Below are 21,321 nucleotides of genomic sequence, written 5' to 3' on the forward strand. Positions count from 1 at the left end.
GCACATATAATGTTTTTATCTAAATATATCTTTTTTCTGAATATTTTTGTCATTGAAAAGTTAAATTAATGTCTAGTAATTTGGTCCTTTTACTTAAAGAAACGCAAAGACATACAAACTCTCAAAACACATTCCTTGGATATGAAAGAAGGACCATATTATAAATATACATCATCTTTATTAATAAAAGTTGAAACATATGAAAATGAAACTGAAGAGCAATAGGTCATTCTGAAAAGGAATTTATCTTGGGTGTGCTTTAATCATTGTTGTTATCATGAGCATCATCTATAAAGCCTGCCTGGAGCTTACATGTCGGCTCCTCAATCTAATCATAGCTGCCTTTATCTCCTGATTTCTCAGGGTGTAGATGATTGGATTCAGGAGAGGAGTAATAACTGAGTAAAACACTGAGAGAAATTTATCTACTGAAAAGCTACTAAATGGTGAGGCGTAGATGAAAATGCATGGTCCAAAGAAAAGAGTAACCACCGTGATGTGAGCAGACAATGTAGACAGAGCCTTGGAGAGCCCACCTGAGGAGTGACGGTGGACAGTGACCAAAATGACAGTGTAGGAGACAAGCAAGAGAATAAAACAAATTAGTGAGAGCAGCCCACTGTCAGCAATAACGAGCAGGTCCAAGACATAGGTGTCAGTGCAGGCAAGCTTGATCACCAGGGGAAGGTCACAAAAAACATTGTCAACCACATTGGGGCCACAAAATGAAAGGTTCACAGTAAAGGCCATTTGGCTCATGGTATGCACAAATCCCACAGCCCAGGAAAGCAACACAAAGCCTATCAGTGTTCGATGGTTCATAATTGTTGTGTAGTGGAGAGGTTTACATATTGCAACATATCGATCAACTGCCATGAATATAAGGAGAGTCATTTCACTACCTCCCAAGAAGTGGAGGAAAAACATCTGGGCCATGCAGCCCCATAAGGAGATGGTTTTTCTCTCCCTGAAGAAGTCTGTGATCATCTTAGGGACAGTAATAGTAGAAATAGTCATATCAAAAAAAGAAAGATTAGCCAGGAGGAAATACATGGGGGTAGAGTGCAGTTGGGAGTCAAAGATCACCATAATTATGATAAGAATGTTTCCTGCCATGATTGATGCATAGGCTAGGAAAAATACTGCAGAAAACAAAATCTCAAGTTCCCAAATGCTGGTAAGTCCTAACAAGACAAATTCAGTTATCAGAGAGGCATTCTTCAGATCCATCTATACTGTTCCAAATTCCCAAAAAATATTCTAAAGGTAAAACGAACAAAAAATTCAGCTTGAATTGAGTATTCATGATCATTATATGGACATGTATTAAAAAAAAAATACACCTCCTAGAAGCAGCTCCAAATAGAATAGAAAAAAAATGTCAGTATTAATTACCACATGAAATGTTGAAATTAATTTATTTTCCCAAACCAAGCCAATAAAACAAATTGCTGAAAATGGCATTTAGCATGTTCACATTATACTATAGAATGAACACTTTAAAGTGATTGGGCACCAACCAATTACATGTTTATCACTAACTGATATACCACTAATTATTAGCCAAGAAACTTTAATTTCTTATTGAATTCAGTCACAATGACTAATCTGTGTTTAGGATGCAGATAATATACATTCTAGTGTTCAGGTAGGCAAGGCACAGGGCAGCTAGGTGATGCAGAGGACAGAGCACCAGTGCAAGAGTCAGAAGGACCTGAGTTCAAATCTCACCTCAGACACTTGACACTCACTAACTGTGTGACCTTGGGCAAGTCACTTAACCCCAGTTGCCTCATCCTGGGTCATCTCCAGCATCCTGATGAATATTTGGTCACTGGATTCAGATGGCTGTGGAGGCGAAGTGAGGCTGGTGACCTGCACAGCCTTCCCTCACTCAAAATAAAGTCAAGTGCAAGTCATGTCATTATTTCTCTGATGGCATGGTCTTCTTCAGCAACGAAAGATGAACACACACAGGTAAGACACAGACCTTTAGTTATGAAACAAGTAAAATAAACAACCATATCTATAATTCCTCAGATATTGTTTTAGTCACAGATTTTTTTTTCAAATTGATTTGAAGTTAAAGTTAATTCCTTTGTTAGAAAACCCATTTCTGTCATGCTCCCACTCTAACCACCTGCAGTGACTAATTTGCTTACTACAAGGCATGGAATTGGTTCCCCCCTCAGCAAGAAGATTATAAGACACTCCCCATGTGACAAAGAAATTTCTTTTAAAATGATGTTTTTGTGACTGTTGCCCAGACTGAATTTGGTAATTCTTGTGCTTACAGTTCAGCTTTATCAAGTGGGTATTTGGTTGCTTAAATCAATTACTTAGATGCTTAAGCCTTTTACCACCCTTTACTTTCAGTTCTTATTCCATTCTTGATGCTCAACTGTTTTTCTGTACAGTTACTACTACTACTACTACTACTACTACTACTACTACTACTACTACTACTACTACTACTACCACTACTACTACAATTACTACAATTTACTACTATTACTTCTAGTACTATTATGACAACTGCTACTATACTTTAAAATTTGGATTTCTCTTGGTCATGGTTGCCTTCCAAGATCAAGAGTTCTTAAACTTTTAAAAATTATTGGTCAATACAATGTTATTATCATATAAAAGTAGTCACAGGTTTCTCTGAAACTATTCTTTACATCATTTATTTGAGGGAAATAGTATTTAAATATATTCCTATTTTAAAATTTGGTTATACAATCCCGAATTATAGGTGCCACCTCACCCATCATTTTTATGAGAATCACACTTATATAATTTAAAATAAATTTCATTTCATTTTGGGTATCATAAATCTCTATATGGGAGGCAGCTCAGAGTTCCACCTAACCTAAATACCTTAATTTGCAAATAAGGAAATGGAAACTAAGGAAGACTGTAATGTACCTAAAAACATACCAATAAGAGTCATCAGAAATTTTTTTTTTTTTTGCTAAGCAGAATTATTCTCATTTAACTCAGCTAAAATGAAGCTACATATGATTTCCTGCTGTATTTCACTGTGATAAAATGCTCCCTCAGCACACAACAGTAGTAGTATGTCAGCATGTGCAGACTCCATTTATTCTATTTTTGCTTTTCAGTTAGTAGTCTAACACAAAAAGGATATAGCACAAGTCAGTTGCCAAGGATTACCTTGTTCACCTATCTTAGAAGTAACATAAAGTCTACATCATTTTTTAGCTAAAGCAACGTTCTTATCTGTTGAAACTTTAGCTCATTGCACTTAAAACAAAAAAAAAATAATTACTGACACAAGGCAAATATAGAATTTAAGTAAGTCCTACTACTGAGGAAACAGAATTGGAAAAATATGTGTGCTTACCAAAAGATGCCCAGTACATAAGTAGCATAATGCTTCTATATACTGAGAGTTTCACTGCAATACACAGGGGAAAACATACGTTAGCATGTCACAAACTTTCCCTGCCACAAAGTATGTATGCCAGGGCTTGTCAAGGGCAAATCAGCTAGTGATTTCTCACTATCTTCACCCTCCTTGCTTCCTCTCAAGTGAACTACATTTTATTGTTTCCTCAAAATGCATAATACATGCAAAAGTTCACTTTACTCAAAGATAGTGATAGAACTGATGAAATATATTTTTAGACTTATTTTGAAAAGGTATTTTGATTCTTTTTGATGAATCAGCTATTTTGGTTTCTTTTTCTCTTTATTTCCATATTTTAAAAATAGCATTCATTAAATGGGATAGTTTTCTAAGAAGGGAAGGAGTTTGAAACTATGGAGATGCCAAAAATTACATAGATCTATAAAAACATTTTTTAAAGTGAGTGGTAGATAAATTCTATTAAATTATTTCTAAAATTATGTATGAAAATTAAAATGATCCGTAAAGAAATTTCCATGTGATAAAAGATATCTGAAAGAGCATAAGCAGAAGGAGAGTAGGGATAATGAGTCATTGCCTAAATGTCATTACGATAATCATTATAATAATCATCTTTAGAGTTTGCTACATAGCTCTTTTGTAGTAGGTATCAAAATTTTATGATCCTTATCTTCGAGGAGATGCTATTTCACTAAAGCAATAGTGTTTAGAAGAAAATCCTATTTGCTTTAGATAGAAATTGAAGATAGAAATTAGGCTTTAGAAGTGGAGTGATATCTTTATTTGGGAAAATAGTTTTTTTTTTTCTTTTTCAAAATTATCATTCTATAAATGCAGAGGAATTATTGTAAAGCTGAATCTTAAATCAAAAAATGGAACAAAATAAAAAATAATGATAAAAATATTTGTGTCTATGATGCACAAAATATGAATATTTAGGGAGAGTAGGTATCACAATGTTTTTAGATTGCATTCAGATATATGAAGTTACCAAAAGCCAGCAGAAGAGTTGAAGGAGGAAAAAGGGTACTTTCTTACTTGCAAGACATTCAACCTTAAAAATAATGACTTACTTGTTTCAGTTTCTTAGATTTAAAAAGTAGATTTTTTTAAAAAAAATTAAAAGAATTTTAGGCAATAAAAAAGACTGATTTTTTTCAGGTCTGCAGGGGAAGAAGAAATGGAATATAGTCATATCAAGTAGGTGTTGAATTCACTTTTTTCCTTAAGACTGTGAAGAAAGTAATAATCCTTGGTTCAACCCTAAATAACTCTTTCTATATGACTGACAAAGGAAAATGATAAGTCTTTCTGGCGTGGGACTGTGTAGCAGGAAGGTTAAATATTGCATGGTGCAATTATTTCCCAGAACATTCCCACAAAGCTCTAACCACATCAGTCAAATACGACTACTGCTGCTCCTGCTACTACTACTACTATACTACTACTACTATACTACTACTACTATACTACTACTACTATACTACTACTGCTGCTGCTGCTGCTGCTGCTGCTGCTGCTGCTGCTGCTGCTGCTGCTGCTGCTGCTGCTATTACTACACCACTATTACAATGATGAGTACCATTACTACTATTATGAACATTTTAAGGTTTCAAAGCACTTTACACATACTATATCATTTGACTTTCTTTTTCTCAGCAATCCCATGATTTGATCGGTATTATTATTCTAATAGCAAAGATGAAGAAACTGAAATAAAAGAGATTAAATAATTTGCCCAAGGTCACTAAGCTTGAACTTAGGTCCTCTTAACCTCAAATTCGGCACCCTATATCCCACCTACCTTTGCAGTAGAAGTGCACATGTGAAAGCACTATTAAACTTTTCTCTAAGGGATTATTGATGAAATTATTTTTAATGTGATAACTTCTTATTAAGAGATGACTTCTTCATACATTTTCACAAAACCTAAGAAAATGGGTTCCATCAATCTCATGCAATTAATAATATTAATAAAATAAGAGCAAATGTTCTGTAATGGCTAAAAAACAGTCCAAAGTCTTCTTGGCTTCACAGTTTGCCTTTGATGTATATTGAATATTTGACTCTTCTTATGTCATTTAACCTCTGAGTGTCCCATGGAAACTTTCTTAAACCATAATTTATAGAGCATGGGTGAATTTGCATGGTTAAATGAAGTTTTTCATCAGGAATCTTCAATGCCCTTCAAACATATATCTAATCCAGAAATAATAATTGTAACAAAATAATAATACTAAAGACAGTTGTGTATATAACAGGGTAATTGGTGCAACTCATGTCTATACATGATTTGACCATGAACTTTGCTTGATACAGGCTTAGACCTATGGGGTTATCATTTGCTCAAAAATTTGTTGTTTAAATAGCACCAAAGTAACTTATTATAAAAATCATATAATATGCATTTAATAAATGCTAGCTGCTCTGAGGTACTCCTTCATATCTATCAGAGTGGCTAATACAACAGAAAAGGAAAATGTTAGATGTTGGATGGGATATGTGAAAACTAGGAAACTAATGTATTGTTGGTGGAGTAATGAACTGATCCAATCATTTTGGAAATATGCCCAAAGGTGTATAAAACTGTGCATAACCTTTGATTCAGCAATGCCACTCCTAGGACTCTATCTGAAAGACATTCAAAAAATAAGGAAAAGGGCCTATTTGTACAAAAATATTTTTAGCAGTTCTTCTGTGGTGGCTAATAATTGGAAAACAAAGGGATGCCTATCAATCAAAAGTTGTGATATATGATTTTAATGGAGTATTATTGTGTTGTAAGAAATGACAAGCAGGATAATTGCAGAAAAACCTGGAAAGACTTACATGAACTGATGTATAATAATATGAACAGAAGCAGGAGAATGTTGTGCATAGGAATAGCAGTATCATTCAACAAAGGATTGTTCTTAGCAATACAATGATCAGTCCAACACAATTCTAAAAGATTAATTATGAATCATATTGTTTGCCTCCAGAGGAAGAACTGGTATTCGTTGAATGGACACTAAACCATGCTAGTTTTCACTTTCTCGCATTTTTTTCTTTTACTAGAATATTCCTGTACAAAATGGCTAACATGGAAATTTTTATCTAATTGCACACATATAACCTATATGTGATAACTTACCACCTCAAGGAAGGAAGAGGGGAAGGAGAGAGGATAGAATTTAGAACTTGAAACTTTAAATAAAAATGTTTTCAATTTTTTTGTAAAAAAAGAACAAGAAAAAATGTTGCCACTCTGATCAACCATATACTAGGAGCCGTTTTGTTGTTCTTGTTCTAGTTTTGCTTTGGTGGGGTTAGGGGTCAGGGAGAACTTCTTAGGAAGGAAGAAGGGGAGAAAGGAACATGTCCTACAGGAAGCTGAATTCTTTTTTATTTCCCATTGAACTGACAGATTTGATTGCATGGTTTGGCATTGGTGAGACACTGTTTCAATAATTGTATTCAAATTTCTGCTTTCTATCTGTGATTTTATTGCGATAGGGTCCTTCCATTGTGGACACTCCCTCTATCAATATCAGTCATCAAGTAGTCTCTAACTGACAGTTTTAGAAGTCTGCTGGTGGCACAGAGGGGCTAAAATTTGCATACAACTAGTTTGTACCATAGACAGAATTTGATCTTGGGGCACCTTAGCACCAAGTCACTCTAGTCTTCAACCATATCTAGAAGAGGGAAGTTGTCTGATCATATTTATCCATACCTGTTAGTATTATTTAGCATCTTCACATGTCTAAAGAGAATAAAGCTTTGGCACTATGAGAACACAAAGAAATAATATGACATAAGTTTCCTAATCCCAGAACAGTTTGGCCTAGTTGAGCACATAAGACTCTAGTATACAATTATAATTAGAAAACAATTATGCATTGAATACTGCTACACTGACAGAAGGGTAGTAGTTCAAAGAAGGGAGCTAGCTATGATGGCTGGAGAACAAGAAGAAACAGGTTTCAAATACAAACAGGTAGTTTCTCAGGAGCTTCACAAACAGATACATACTTTCTGAGTGCAACTGAACAATCAAAGTGGGACAGTAAAGTTCCAATAAAATAAAGAGCTAACATCATTTCTAACCATCTCCCAATTCTAGCTCTCAGGTCACACCAATATAAAAGAAAGAGAAAGTTTTATTCTTTCTGTGCAGATACATTCTGGACTCAATTGTGACAATTGCTTAGGATCATCATTTTAAAGATTGAAGGAACCTTAGGAACCAAGTTCAATTGCCTCATTTAGAAGATTAAGAACCAGAGGTTTGGAGAGATTAATTAAGTAATTTGTCAAGGGTCACAAAGGTAGGAATTATCTTAAGTGGGATTTGAACTCAGTATTTTCTAATTCCATGCCAAGTAATGTATCCATTGTACTACCTAGCTGACTTTTTAAAAAAGTACTTCAAACCATATTCTCCCTTTTACTACCTATGTGCTAATTAAATATATGTAATAATCTAAAATTTTCCATTCATAATATGAAACTCTCCAGTTTAATCAAGAAGATGAGTGACAAAGACCTCCTAATTCTTATAGGCTCAAGAACTTTCTTCCAAGTAAATAGCTGACCATGACAATGACCTTATGCTCCTTTCCTATTTGAAAAGTTCCCACCTTTTTCATACAATTATGAATTCTATGTGGAAATCATTTTGCTCTACTGTGGAAACAGAAAATTCTTAATATTTCTATGTTGGTCATTCAACCTACCAGACTTAGAATAACACCTTAAGAATCAGCTTCTTCAGTGAGACAAGGACACGCTGACATTCTTGTTAGATAGATTTTTTTGTTGTTACCCCAGTAATGAAGACTTATAGATGGTGTTATTACTAGTCAGAAGAAAACGACAGGAAATATCTTTGGATAATGAGTCTAGGAGACTAGAGAATAAACCCCACTGAGCATTATTAAAGAATCTTGTTGGTTTTTCCTAGGCTTCAAAAGCAAAGAATTGTCCATTCATTAAAGCAGATAATAAATTGTACCAAAAGGGCAGATGTATTATCCATTTGGACCTGCTCCAGAAAAAGCTGGCTATCTTGATTCAGGCCTTCGTCATTTAGAGTATTACTTTAACTAGATAGCTGCTCTCCATTTCTTAAGTCTAATTTCATTCTTTGCTATCATCTACTTGGTAACAAAATTGATATTCTTAAACTATAAGTTGGAACATATCATCCCCCACACCCATGTAATTAGCTCCAATGGCTCCCTATTGCTTCTAAGAACAAATGTAAAATCCTGTTTGGTTTATAAACTTCTCCATAACCTGGTCTAGTCTTACCTTTCCAGAAATAGTTTCTGCTCCTCCATCAAGCACTCAAAAAGTAGGAAGAAAAACTTATAGAAGCTAATTCAATATTAGTGAAACACTTAAAAGTTCAGTGTTTTGCAAACTGAATATTTTGCCAAATGAATTTATGAATGAAAGTATTTGATCAGGCCTTTACTAGGTGCTAGGCACTGCTTGAAACTCTGGGAATATAGATTTTAAAATGGAGATAATTTCTGCCTTCACGGAGTTTACATTCAAATATGAAAAACAGAACTGATTGTTTTTATGGAAGAGAGTAACCCTTAAATTACACTTACCAATTTAATTCCTTCTCACTGAATACTGATGTTCATAAAAGATCATAACAAATTTCTCATAGGGAGCAAATATTTTCCAAGCAAAACAATAAATAGAAGTAAGAGAAGCTTCACAGATTCAATTATAACAAAGCATGTACAAAAGTGAATTAACTCTTCAGTTGGGAGTAATGAAATCCATCAAATCGGAAACTCAATTCTAGCAGATTCTAGAATTTCAAGCAAGTTCGGAGATAGAATATGGTTAAATCCATTGCATATCTTCCATTTCCAAGTGTTTTTTCCTCAACCTTCCTACCTAGCCGTCTACTCAAAGAATTGCTGGAAGTAGATCTTAGAGTCCCTTAAAAAGCTATGCCTTTTTACTTTCCTTTTGTGCTTAGCATAGTCTCTAGCATGTAGTAGAGCTTACTATATGCTTATTATCTCCCTTTGTTTAAGCTTAGCAAAGTGCTTGGCTCATAGTACGTTTTTAATAAATGCTGATTTGCTTCTGTTTTAAAGCACATAGTAGGTACTTAATAAATACTTATTTCCTTCCTCTCCTTGCCTTTAAGAAGGAGAGGACTATAGCGTAAACTGGAATTTTTGGAGTATCCCCTACATGGTGTTTGTTTTGACTAGTGAGTAATCTTGAGAGAACTATATTAGTCAATGGTCTGTTTCATTTTGTCCTCCAAAGCCAGAATTGTCTGTTATTCTAATTATATTTTAATTTCCTACTTTAGCATTCCAACCCCATATGATGAATTTGACCTTCTTTGCTAATATTACCAGAAGATTTTATAGTTCTTCATAGAACTAATCAACTTTGGCCTCTTCACCATTAGTGATGTAGGCATAGACTTATGTTGCTGTGATTTTGAATGGTTTCCCTCAGTTGAAACACATAGCATTCTTTCATTTTTAAGATTATACTCAGTACCTTTTTGTTCATCTCTTTATTGACTGTGAAGAGAAATCAATTTGTTCTAAGGTATTTTTTTCCCAAAATAATATATGCAATGATAATCTGATTTAAATTCATCCATTTCTGTCCACTTAAGTCCACTAATATGCAAGATGTTGATGTTTAATCTTTCCATCTCTTGTTTACTCACATCCAGCTTCCCTTGGTTCATAAATCTTATATTCCATATCCGTATGCAGTGTTGGTTTTTAAAGCATAAAACTTTTCTTTCACCACCTTTCAGAACCAGACATATCCACATCTGAACTTCCTTTCCTTTGACCCAAACACTTCACACTATGCTTGATTTTATAGAACTTTGGATTTAGTTTCAAATTGCTCTACAGAATGGTTGGATCAGTATACAGCTTCACCAACAGTACATTAGTATCTCAGTTTTCTCACATCTACTTCAACAATTGTCATTTTCTTCTTATGTCATATTCGCCAGTCTGATAGATATTGGAGTGTAGCTCAAAAAATTTTATTTGCATTTCTCAAATAAATAGTAATTTAGATCAATTTTTCATATAAGTATAGAGTTAGCTTTGACTACTTCATTAAAAAAAACTGCCTATTCAAATCCTTTGACCATTTATCAATTGATTAAAGGCTGCATTTCTATAAATTTGACTCAACTCTATATTTAAGAAATGAGGTCTTGATTTGTTATAAAAATATTTTCATAGTTATACATTTTCCTCCACTCTATTTTTTCCTGTTCATGCTACTCCCTCTGTCTCTTTTCACATTGTCCATTCTCAAAAAATATTTTTCTTCTGATTATTGCCTCCCCCAATTCACCTACCCTTCTATAAGCACTTCTCCCTTGTCTTGTCTCCTTCCCTTCCTACTTTCCTATAGGATAGATTAGAATTCTATACCCAACTGAGTGTGTATGCTATTTCCTTTTTGAGCCAATTCTGATGAGAGTAGGGTTCATGAGTTCCTCTGCTCAGCTCCCCCATATTCCCCTTCACTGTAAGAGCTCTTCCTTGCAGGTCTCTTTTATATTAGATCATTTTCCCCATTCTACCTCTCCCTTTCTCATTCTCCCAGTGAGCTCCTCTCTCACCCTTAATTTTATTTTTTATGTAATCATCCCATCATATTCAACCCACACTCATTCTCCCTGTGAATATACGCTCCTAATTTGCTTAATAATAAGTAAAATCTTAGGAGTTACAAATATCATCTTGCCATATAGGAATATAAACAGTTTATCTTTATTGAATCCCTTATCATTTCTCTGGCTTGTTTACCCCCTAAGTCTTGTATTTGAAAGTCATAGTTTCTGTTCAGATCTGTTCTTTTTTTATTAGGAATGCTTGAAAGTCCTCTATTTAACTAATTATCTATTTCTCCCCTGAAGAATTACACTGAGTTTTTCTGGGTAGTTGGTTATTCACTGTAATCCTATCCCTTTTATCCTCTAGAATATCATATACCAAGACCTCTGAGCTTTTAGTGGAGAAACTGCTAAATCTTGTGTGATGTTGACTATATCTCCCTAACAATTGAATTGCTTATTTTGGGTGCACGCAATATTTTCTCCTTGACTTGGGAGCTCTGAAATTTGACTATAATATCCCTGGAAGTTTTCATTTGGAGATCTCTTTCAGAAGGCAATTGGTGGATTCTTTCAGTTTCTATTTTACCCTCTGGTTTTACAATACCAGGGCAGTTTCCCTTGATAATTTTTTAAAAGATAATGCCTAGGTTATTTTTTTTTGTCATGGTTTTTAGGTAGTCCATTAGTTCTTAAATCATCTCTCCTGGATCTGTTTTCCAGGTCATTTGTTTCTCCAATGAGATATATCACGTTTTCTTCATTTTTTTCACCCTTTTGGTTTTGTTTTACTGTTTCCTGATGCTTCGTAAAGTCCTTAACCTCCACTTGCCCAATTCTAATTTTTAAACATTTATTTTCTTCATGATAAATGTTGGAGAAGATGTGGGAGAGTTGGAACACTAGTTCATTGTTGATGGACTTGTAAGTTGATTCAACCATTCTGGAGAACAATTTAGAACTATACCCAAAGGGATAGAAAAATGTGCATACCCTTTGATCCAGCAATATCACTTCTAGAGCTGTATCTCAAAGACATCATAAAAATGGGAAAAGGTCCCACATATACAAAAATATTTATAGCAGCTCTTTTTGTGGTGGCCAAGGACTGAAAATTGAGAGAGTGTTCATCAATTTGGAAATGGCTGAAGAAGTTGTGGTACATGAATATTATGGAATACTATTGTGCTATAAGAAATGATGAACTGGAGGACTTCAGAAAAGCCAGGAAAGATTTATATCAACTGATGCTGAGTGAAATGAGCAGAACAGGGAGAACATTATACACAGTAACAGCCACAGTGTGTGAGGACTGTTTCTGATAGACTCAGCCCTTCACAACAATTCAAGGACCTAAAACATTCCCAAAGAATTCTTGAGGCAAAATTACATCCACATCTAGAGAAGGAACTAACCAGAACACAGAATGAAGCAGACTATTTTCTGTTATGTTTTGTTGTAGTTTGATTTTTCTCACAGTTTCTCCCATTTGTTTTAATTATTCTAAGCAACACGACTAATATGAAAATGTTTTCAATAAGAATCCATCTGTAGAACTCATTTAAGATTGCAAGACATCTCAGGAAGAGAGGGAGAGAAAAGTGAAGACTTACAGAAGCAATTATTGAAAACTGAAAACAAAAAAATTAATAGAATTTTTGAAAAAAGAATTATTTTCTTCAACTTTTGTACCTGTTTTTCCATTTGGCTAGTTCTAATTTTTAAGGAGTAATTTTCATCCCCGAATTTCTTTAACTTTCTTTCTATTAGACCAACTCTGATGTTTAAGATGTTACTTTCTTCAGTGTTTTGTTGCCTCCTTTACCAAATTATTAATTGAATTTTCATAATTTTCTTCCTTTCCTCTCATTTCATTATCTAAATTTTCCTCTACCAATCTTATTTGAAATTTTTTGCTTCAAACATTTTAAATACCTATAAACAGGGCAATATGTATGCAAAGACAATATAATTACTCTCCTCTCAAGGATTCATATTCAAAATCTGGAATTCAAAATCTTGTGCAAGTGAAAGCTGAAAACTGAAAATAAATAAATTATGCAATAGTGTAAAAAAAGAAAATCTACTCCTTGAGAACAGGGGTATTTTGATTTTTTCTTTTTATCCCTAGAAATTCACACAGTGACTGGCACATAGCACATACTTAATTCCTATACCTCATTGGAAAGAATTAAATCCCATTTTTTGTTCTGAGTTGTTCAGTTTTGGTGACATTACTATTGGCCATAATAATAATAATAATAATAATAATAATAATAATATTGTTATCGTTTCCATTTAAAAGTTAAAGAAACTGAGGTAAACATAAGTTAAGTAACTTGCCTGTGGTCACACAGCTACTGTGACATTTGCCTGGGGCTGAATTCGAACTCAGGTCTAAGTGTTTCTGGGGCCAACACTCTATCTGCTGCATCACCTTCTATAAAAGGAACATTATCTGATGTTAAAATATTTGAAAAAGACATATAATTTGAAGATCAGAAACAAATATGCAGGCTCCAAAGGTATGGACAGTTGGAGTGACCCTCAAAGAAGGAAAGTTTAAAAAGAAATGGCAATAAAGGGAGAGTCTAAAAGTGGCAATGGGAAACAAGGAGTACGCAGTTCTTTTCAGCCTCATGTGTCAACAGCATGAGAAACAACAACCTGCTGTAGGAAGGGAGGCAATAAGGGGTGAATTCCAGAAGGTCAAGATTTTATAAGAAAGAGTACACTAATTCTAACCAAAGAGGATGAGATGAACATGAGAGGAAGAAATCTTAGATGAATAACAGTTATTTAGTAAATGAGAAGGGATTCAAAGGAAACAGTTGAAAGGAAGTAGAGAGGAAGTTCAGGATTGGGACTAATCTGAAGGAGGATAAGAGCATAATTAGTAGTAAGCTGGTTAATTTATTGTGTTAGTGGCAATAGGATGTAGGAATGAAGGAGGCATCAGAATTTGAATGGAAATTTAGAGCCAGTCATTGCAATCATAGGATTGAGAATCAGTAAAATATACCAATATGTCGATTCTGAGTCCACTCCCATTTCAGGTCATGCATGACTGGTGCTCTGAGACAGAAAGATCTTTTCTAATCACATTAGAAATAGGACATTTCAGGGTTGGAATCCTTTTTCATCTTTTGGTTCAAACCCATAAGATCTCCAACAAGAGTTTTCACAACTGGAATTAAAATCCTTTATTTGGATTGTCTCATAAGAAAAATGTGAGGAGAAAAATGATGATGTTTGATGATGATAATGATGATGATAAATAGCATTTATATAGTAGCAATTTAAGGTTTGCAAAAAGCTTTACTTATGTCAACTCATTTGAGCCTCACAACAACCATGTCAGGAAAGTGGTATTATTTTACCTGTTATCCACTGAATTAATTGAGTCTGAGAGGTTAATCGATTTAACTAGCATCACATAGCTAGTAAGTGTATAAAGCAAAATATAAACTCAGGTGTTCCTGTTGCCAAGTTTAGGATGATATTAATTTACATCAAAAGGAAAACTCAGGAGTGAGGTCAGGCAAAAATATACAGAACACCATTGACCCCAAAAAGTACTTCACTGAGTGAAGGATGGGGAATATTTGCCCATTTACAAGGAAAGTTGAGGGGTAAGAATCTAACTAACTGACTAGATCAATTCAGTGAGATAAAGATAGGATATTCCCTAGACTAGAGGAAGCTAGAATGAATTAATTTCAATTCCCTAAACTTAGTATGATAAAACTGTTGCAACAAAGGGTCACCATAACTGTGAAGATGTGTACAATTCTCTCAACCCCTGGTATCCTTTTCAGTGAAGACAAAAGGAGTGACAATGAAATTATATGATTTCCCCCATCAGTTTTATTTGAAGGAAAATATTCTCTTTAGCATTTATACAAAATGAGGTAAGTTTGATTACTGAATTATGCAAGTCTGCAAAAAGTATTTTGCAAACCTTGAAATGCTATATAAATGATGGGATTTATAGTTTGTTGTTCTTTATTTTTGTTGTCTTTTGTTAACAGTTTTGCTACATTAGTCTTTTTACCTCTAGAATCAAAGGATATTGATAATATCATCCCCGTTCATGCATATGATTAGTTTGGTAAAATGATGATGATGATTTCTTATAGTTTAATGATGACACACTTAACTTTATCTCAGAAAAAAGTCATTGTTCTATAAAAATTTTGTCTTGAAAATCAACAAAGTAAACCAAGCAAGTACTAGTAATAGATCTTTTCTCTAATTGTGCATTTGATGAGTAGACTCTACAGACATCTCATAATCATAACCAAATAGAAAAGAAATCAAATGTAAGACATTCTGCCCTTGGAACCATAGGGGCTAAAAGGGGAAATGTAAGGCTGACTTTCATTTAATACCTTCTGAGTGGGTGAAAAACACTCGACCGTGACATCTATGACCTGTATGCTCCTTGTTGCCTCCTGCATTGCCTTTTTCTCCCCTTAAGAAATTCCCATTTTATTCTTAGGTAAGAGAGGAGGGTAAAAAGGAAAAGCAGTGATTGTCATTTTTTTCCCATTATCCAAAAGTTACTTAAATTTGACAAATTAATAATAATCACTAACAGGTTTCAAGATCTAAGTTGTGATAAAGGTTAAACGCAAGACCTCAATCTACCAATTAACAAACATTTCCTAATGTTCATTATGAAACAAGCAGTGGACTCAGTGCCAGGGATACAAAGACAAAAATGAAATAGTCCCTGGAATTCATATTCTAAGTTGAACTTCAGGAAAAGCACAGTCACCAAAGCAATTCTTGTTTCAATGAATCCACTGGTATCTCATGAGAGATAAAGTGTAGCCATCAAAAGAACTATCATGATAGATGAATTTTTCTGGAAGCATGAAAACGAGTCATTATGGAGCATTGCTCATGGAGACTTAGATATTAAATTTTGATAGTAAGATATTTACTTAATTTGCTCAATTATTCATTATAAATTTTAATATTATGAATAATATGCTAACAATAAATTACATATTAATTTGATTATCAACATTAATTTTGTATATGGGATATTGATTTTTTATGATAAAAAACTTGGAACAGTATGCAACATGAGTGCAGCCATTGACCTGAAGCTCACTGAGAATGCATAAAATATGGAATTGCCAATTAGAAAGCTCTTACAAATTCCACCTAGAATTCACATACTGATTTTTAAATCTTCTCAGGGAAAATTTCATCTCTTTGTTTCTAAATGTATAGATAGCTGGATTCAAGAGAGGTGTGATGACTGAATAAAACACAGCAAGAAATTTATCCACTGATGTTATGTTAAGTGGCCATACATAGATGAAGATGCAGGGTCCAAAGAATAAGACCACCACCGCGATATGAGCAGTGCAAGTAGCGAGTGCCTCGGATGCCCCATCTTTGGAGCAGTGGCAGACTGTGAGTAAGATGTAAGTATAGGAGATCAATAAGAGAATGAAGCATGTCATACCAAGAACACCACTTTCAGAATTCATCAGTATTCCCAGGGAATAGGTATCAGTGCAGGCAAGCTCAATCACTAATGGGATGTCACAGAAAAAACTGTTCACTACTCTAGGGCCACAGAAAGGTAGCTCCAAAATCATAACCAATTGACTCATGGAGTGTACAAATCCAGTGGTCCATGAGATCGTTACAAGCCAAATGCATCTTCTTTGGCTCATGATGGTTGTGTAGTGGAGTGGCTTGCATATGGCTACATAACGGTCATAGGCCAAGGCCACGAGCAGCATCATCTCGGACCCTCCAGCAAAATGCACAAAGACTATCTGACACATGCAGCCCCCAAAGGAGATGGTTTTGTTTTCCTTGAGCAAATCTGTGATCATCTTTGGAGTAGTGACTGAGGAAAGCCATAAATCAATAAAAGAAAGGTTGGACAGCAAGAAATACATGGGGGAATGGAGATGGAGATCAGTGATAACTAAAATCACAATAAAGATATTACCTAAAACAATTATCAGGTAGAGCGTCAATATGAAAATAAAAAAGAAAATCTGAAGTTCCCATGAATCACAGAGTCGCAACAGCACAAACTCAGACACTGTGGAATGATTTACTTCAGCCATAAATTCAAGTGTTTAAGATGAAGCCTTTCAGGAAAAAAATGAGAAAAATAGTAATTAGAATGAAAAAGAGCTCAATCTCTAACTTCTATGCTCAAATAAATGATGCTCTCAAATAAATTATGCTCTCTCCCACATAAATGAAACCACATCTTATAGTCTTTTAATCAATCCTCCAATGAGATAGATAGATAAATAATAGATAGGTAGATACAGCAACATGATTGAGAGATTAGGGGTACCTATGTGAGATGCACATACCTGATGAGAAAAGGAACATCTGGTCAAAGAGGTATGTAGAATATTTGAAAAAAAAATAACTATGTTATCCTACCAAAATATCTCAAAAGTAATTGTATTAATTGAAAAAAATAATTATGGATGGAAGAGAGAATGTTAAAGAGATGGAGGTAGGCTGGAAAAGGGAGAATATTGTTTTTAAAAGGCAATAGTTGAAGGGAGGGTTGAGCCAAGATGGTGGAGTAGAAAGATGGACGTGTAGAACTTCTCCCTGCCTCATAGCCCATAAAATATCTGTAAAAAATGACTGAACAGGTTCTAGCACAGCAGAAGCCACAGAATGACAGAGTGAAGGAGATTTCCAGCCCAGTACAGCCTGGAGGGCTGACAGGAAGGGTCTGTCACACCAGACACAGAGTGAAGTGCAGCCCACCATGGGCCCTGCTGCCCAGCAGGGACAGGACATGGAACAGGCTTCAAGGTACCACTGGCAGTAGCAGTTCCCAGATTGTTCAGCCCACAAACGCCAAAGACACCTTCGAAGGTCAGTGAAAAACTCCTTCATTTGGCTGAGAAGGAAACACAGCCTGGACCCATCAGGAGCAGACACTGCAGCAGCAGCGTCCATTTTTGAAGCCCTCCATCAAAAGATCCTGGGGGAATTGAGCCACGGATCTGGATCTCAGCGCTGAGGGACTCTCTTGGGTTGAGAAAGAGGGATGGTAGTGGAGCTGGTGGAGGCTGTGGAGAGGGTTGGGGCGAGGATAGAAGGGAGGTAAAATTGGAGGAGGGAGGAAGTAGAAGAAAACATGTTTGGGGAGGGATAAGGTCAAAAGAGAGAATAGAATAAATGAGAAACAGGATAGGATGGAGGGAAATATAGTTAGTCTTGCACAATATGACTAACATGGAAGCCTTTTGCAAAACTACACATATACAGCCTATAATGAATTCCTTGACTTCTCAGTGGGTATAGGTGGGGAGCCAGGGAGGGAGAGAAGTTGAAACTCAAAGTTTTAGGAACGATTGTTAAGAATTGTTTTTGCATACAACTGGGAAATAAGACATACAGGTAATGGGGTATAGAAATCTAACTTGCCCTACAGAAAAAGAGAGGAGATGGGAATAAAGGAAGGGAGGGGTGTGATAGAAGAGATGGTTGATTGGGGGAAAGGGTAATCAGAATGAGTTTTTGGAAGGAGCAGAGGAGAGATGGGGAGAAAATTTGGAACTCAAAATTTTGTGTAAATGAATGTTGAAAACTAACAATAAATAAATGAATTAACATAAAAAAGCGACAGTTGAAGGAAGCTGATCAAATCCAAGTGAATGAGATGTAGACATGAAGTTCTATTCATAATTAGCTAGAAAAAAAAAAGAATCAAAGACCAATTCCACCAAGTGAAAGAAGATCTAATTAATCCCCTACAACAACCAGAAAATTCAAGTATTATTTCAACCAATGTAGTTGAATGTTTGACAGAAACTTGGAAAATAACATCTCATTCTGTTTTAAAAGATGTTCCAGTAGATTTTTTAAAAAATTAAACTCAGGAATCAGGTTTATCAATTCTATTCTCAACCAAATGCAAGTCAAAAAAGAAACTGGAGGCTGAACATCATATGCACATATTTCTCTGAAAACTATACCGAAAATAAAACTGTTGCTTAGTAATAAAAACAATCATGATTCACAGTAATATATTTAACTGTGCTCTAAAAAATATTTAGTAATGTTGTATATTAAAAGTTTGTGCTAATAAAATATCATTTATTTTATTTTTATCAAATTAGTTTTATCAGTTATTAGTTTGTTAGTTTTTAGTTTATTAGTTTTATTAGTTTATTAGTTTTTATTAAATTAATGTTAAATTTAAATCTATAAATTTTAATTTTATGAACAATTATATATGATATTAATACATGCCTGTATTAATATGAATGTTACATACAAGGATTATAATTATATAATAAATAAATAATTTTAAACAATAAAAATAATTATTTTTCTTCATTTTGTCTTATAATTATGTATGACAGATCCTAGAATTTATTTCCTTTAATGTAAAAGTTTGCTAAAAGTCAAGGGCTATTAAAAAAAGCCAGCAATACTTTAAAAAAAAGTTAAGAAAACCCTGAGATAGATTATGTCTCAAATATCTCACCAATATTTAACATTCCTTGATTTTGTGATCCCAAGTACAAACCAATAAGAAACGTCAACCATCAGATCTGCAAAAGTGCTACTAAGAGATTCCTATATAAATCTGAAATCAGCAACTTAATCCAACATTTTATTAGAGAACATTAAAATGCAATCCGAGGCTTCAACCTTATCCACTTCTCTGGCTCATAGTTGGCACTTAAAAAATAATCATTAACTGAATGACCAAAATAAAGATCCTGAAAGGGGTTCAATGTGTGACTATGAAACAACTAAAATAAATCACTAATTAGAATTCTAAGATTTAATTGGTCTAATTCAAATACCATTTTGGTATAAATGGAAAGTTTCAGAAAGAGAGGAATTCAAAACTCCAATTTTATTACTTCCTATTTGTGTGACATCGGTTTGGTCCAGTGAAACTGGAAATTGATTTTTCTTTAGCTGCAAAATGATATTTTTGGGACAAATAATCTTAAGTTTGCTTCAGGGACAAATGATATCACCCTATGACAATATTATGACCTGTGTGAGAAGAAGAAGCTGTGAAACAATTGCCTAGCGAAAAGGATTAAACTTTTCAATTAAAAGTAGACAGTATTCAGTACCCTAAGATCTAATGACTACATGTTTTCACTGTGGAGAAACTTGAAAGGCATTTTGGCAAGTCATTTAACCCATCAGTGTTTCAAGAATTTCTCTAAGACTGTAAACTGCAGACAAGTGCCAATCTATACTGTTGTTGAGGAGGGAGAGTTCTTGTGCCAATTAAAGCACAGGTGGTGTAGGCCAAAAAGAAAAGAAAAATCTGACTAAGCAACCATAGAGGAAGATAAATTCAGGTGAACCATGTCTTCCTTAGCTATTGGAACCCTTTACCTTCCTTTCATCATTATTAGTATCACCTCCTTTCCCACCCTTACTATCAATAGGCTTTCTTTCTTAAGACTTGGGTCAGGTGTGGGAACTTGCAGCCTGGAGGCCACATGTGACTTTTGAAGTTTTTCAGTGTGGCTTTTTCACTGAGTCCAAGTTTTGTAGAACAAATCATTTTATCATGGGGATTTGTTCCGTGAAATTTTGATTCAGTCAAAGGGCCACATGTGGCCTCAAAGCCACAGGAACCCCACGCATGTCTGGGTGATTGACATCATTTCAGCAATTACATTCAAGTAAAACTGTATAGCCTTTAGCACAGTATCTGGTACATAATAAGTGATGACTGAATTTCAATTGAGTGATTGATTGAAACTTTCTTAGCTCTTGTGAAAAGCACTGGAAATTTATGCCATTCCTATTCATTAAATCATCAATAATCTCCTTAGATCATAAAGATAAAGGGAAAAGTAAGCATTGAAAGTTTTTGTATGAATTTTCAAGATAAAGGGCAGAAAGATTTTCAATATCTCTCTCATCTATTCTCTTTGTTGGATATTCAGTCTTTTGTCAAAATGAGATGACTAACTCAAACAATCCTTTTCACAATTTTAAAGCAGTTCAGTCTTAGATTTTAAATTTGATTATTACGTGAAATTAACTTCTTTCCTTTAAGAGAGTTCATTGACATGGGGCAAGAGGAAAGGAATTTGCACCAATTGAAGGGGAAACATTAGTATATTGAGATTTCAAAAATCGCCAAAAACATATTCTCTGTTTAATATAAGGTTGAAGGAATTTTTTCGGTTAAAAAGAAATGTTGGGAAATCATTTACCCATGGAAATAAATCCCCTGAGAGAAAAATTATTTTGCTACAAATGCTTATTATGTAAGGTATAAGGGGTTTTCATAATGGGAAGGTACTGA

At 34.4% G+C, this 21,321-nt stretch overlaps 2 protein-coding genes across 2 annotated transcripts; both read right to left on the reverse strand.

The window, feature by feature from the left end:
* Positions 1-288: 288 nt before the first annotated feature.
* Positions 289-1,230, reverse strand: LOC140513243 (olfactory receptor 4L1-like). Its single transcript, XM_072622754.1, has one exon. It carries the CDS (start codon positions 1,228-1,230, stop codon positions 289-291), a length of 942 nt encoding a protein of 313 aa, XP_072478855.1.
* A 14,947-nt stretch (positions 1,231-16,177) lies between these two features.
* On the reverse strand, positions 16,178-17,116 carry LOC140513513 (olfactory receptor 4F4-like). The gene has a single exon (XM_072623259.1). The coding sequence runs from the start codon at positions 17,114-17,116 to the stop codon at positions 16,178-16,180; it is 939 nt and encodes a 312-aa protein (XP_072479360.1).
* Positions 17,117-21,321: the final 4,205 nt, after the last annotated feature.

This window comes from Notamacropus eugenii, chromosome 7 (genome assembly GCF_028372415.1).
Source record: "Notamacropus eugenii isolate mMacEug1 chromosome 7, mMacEug1.pri_v2, whole genome shotgun sequence".
Classification (NCBI taxonomy): Eukaryota; Metazoa; Chordata; class Mammalia; order Diprotodontia; family Macropodidae; genus Notamacropus; species Notamacropus eugenii.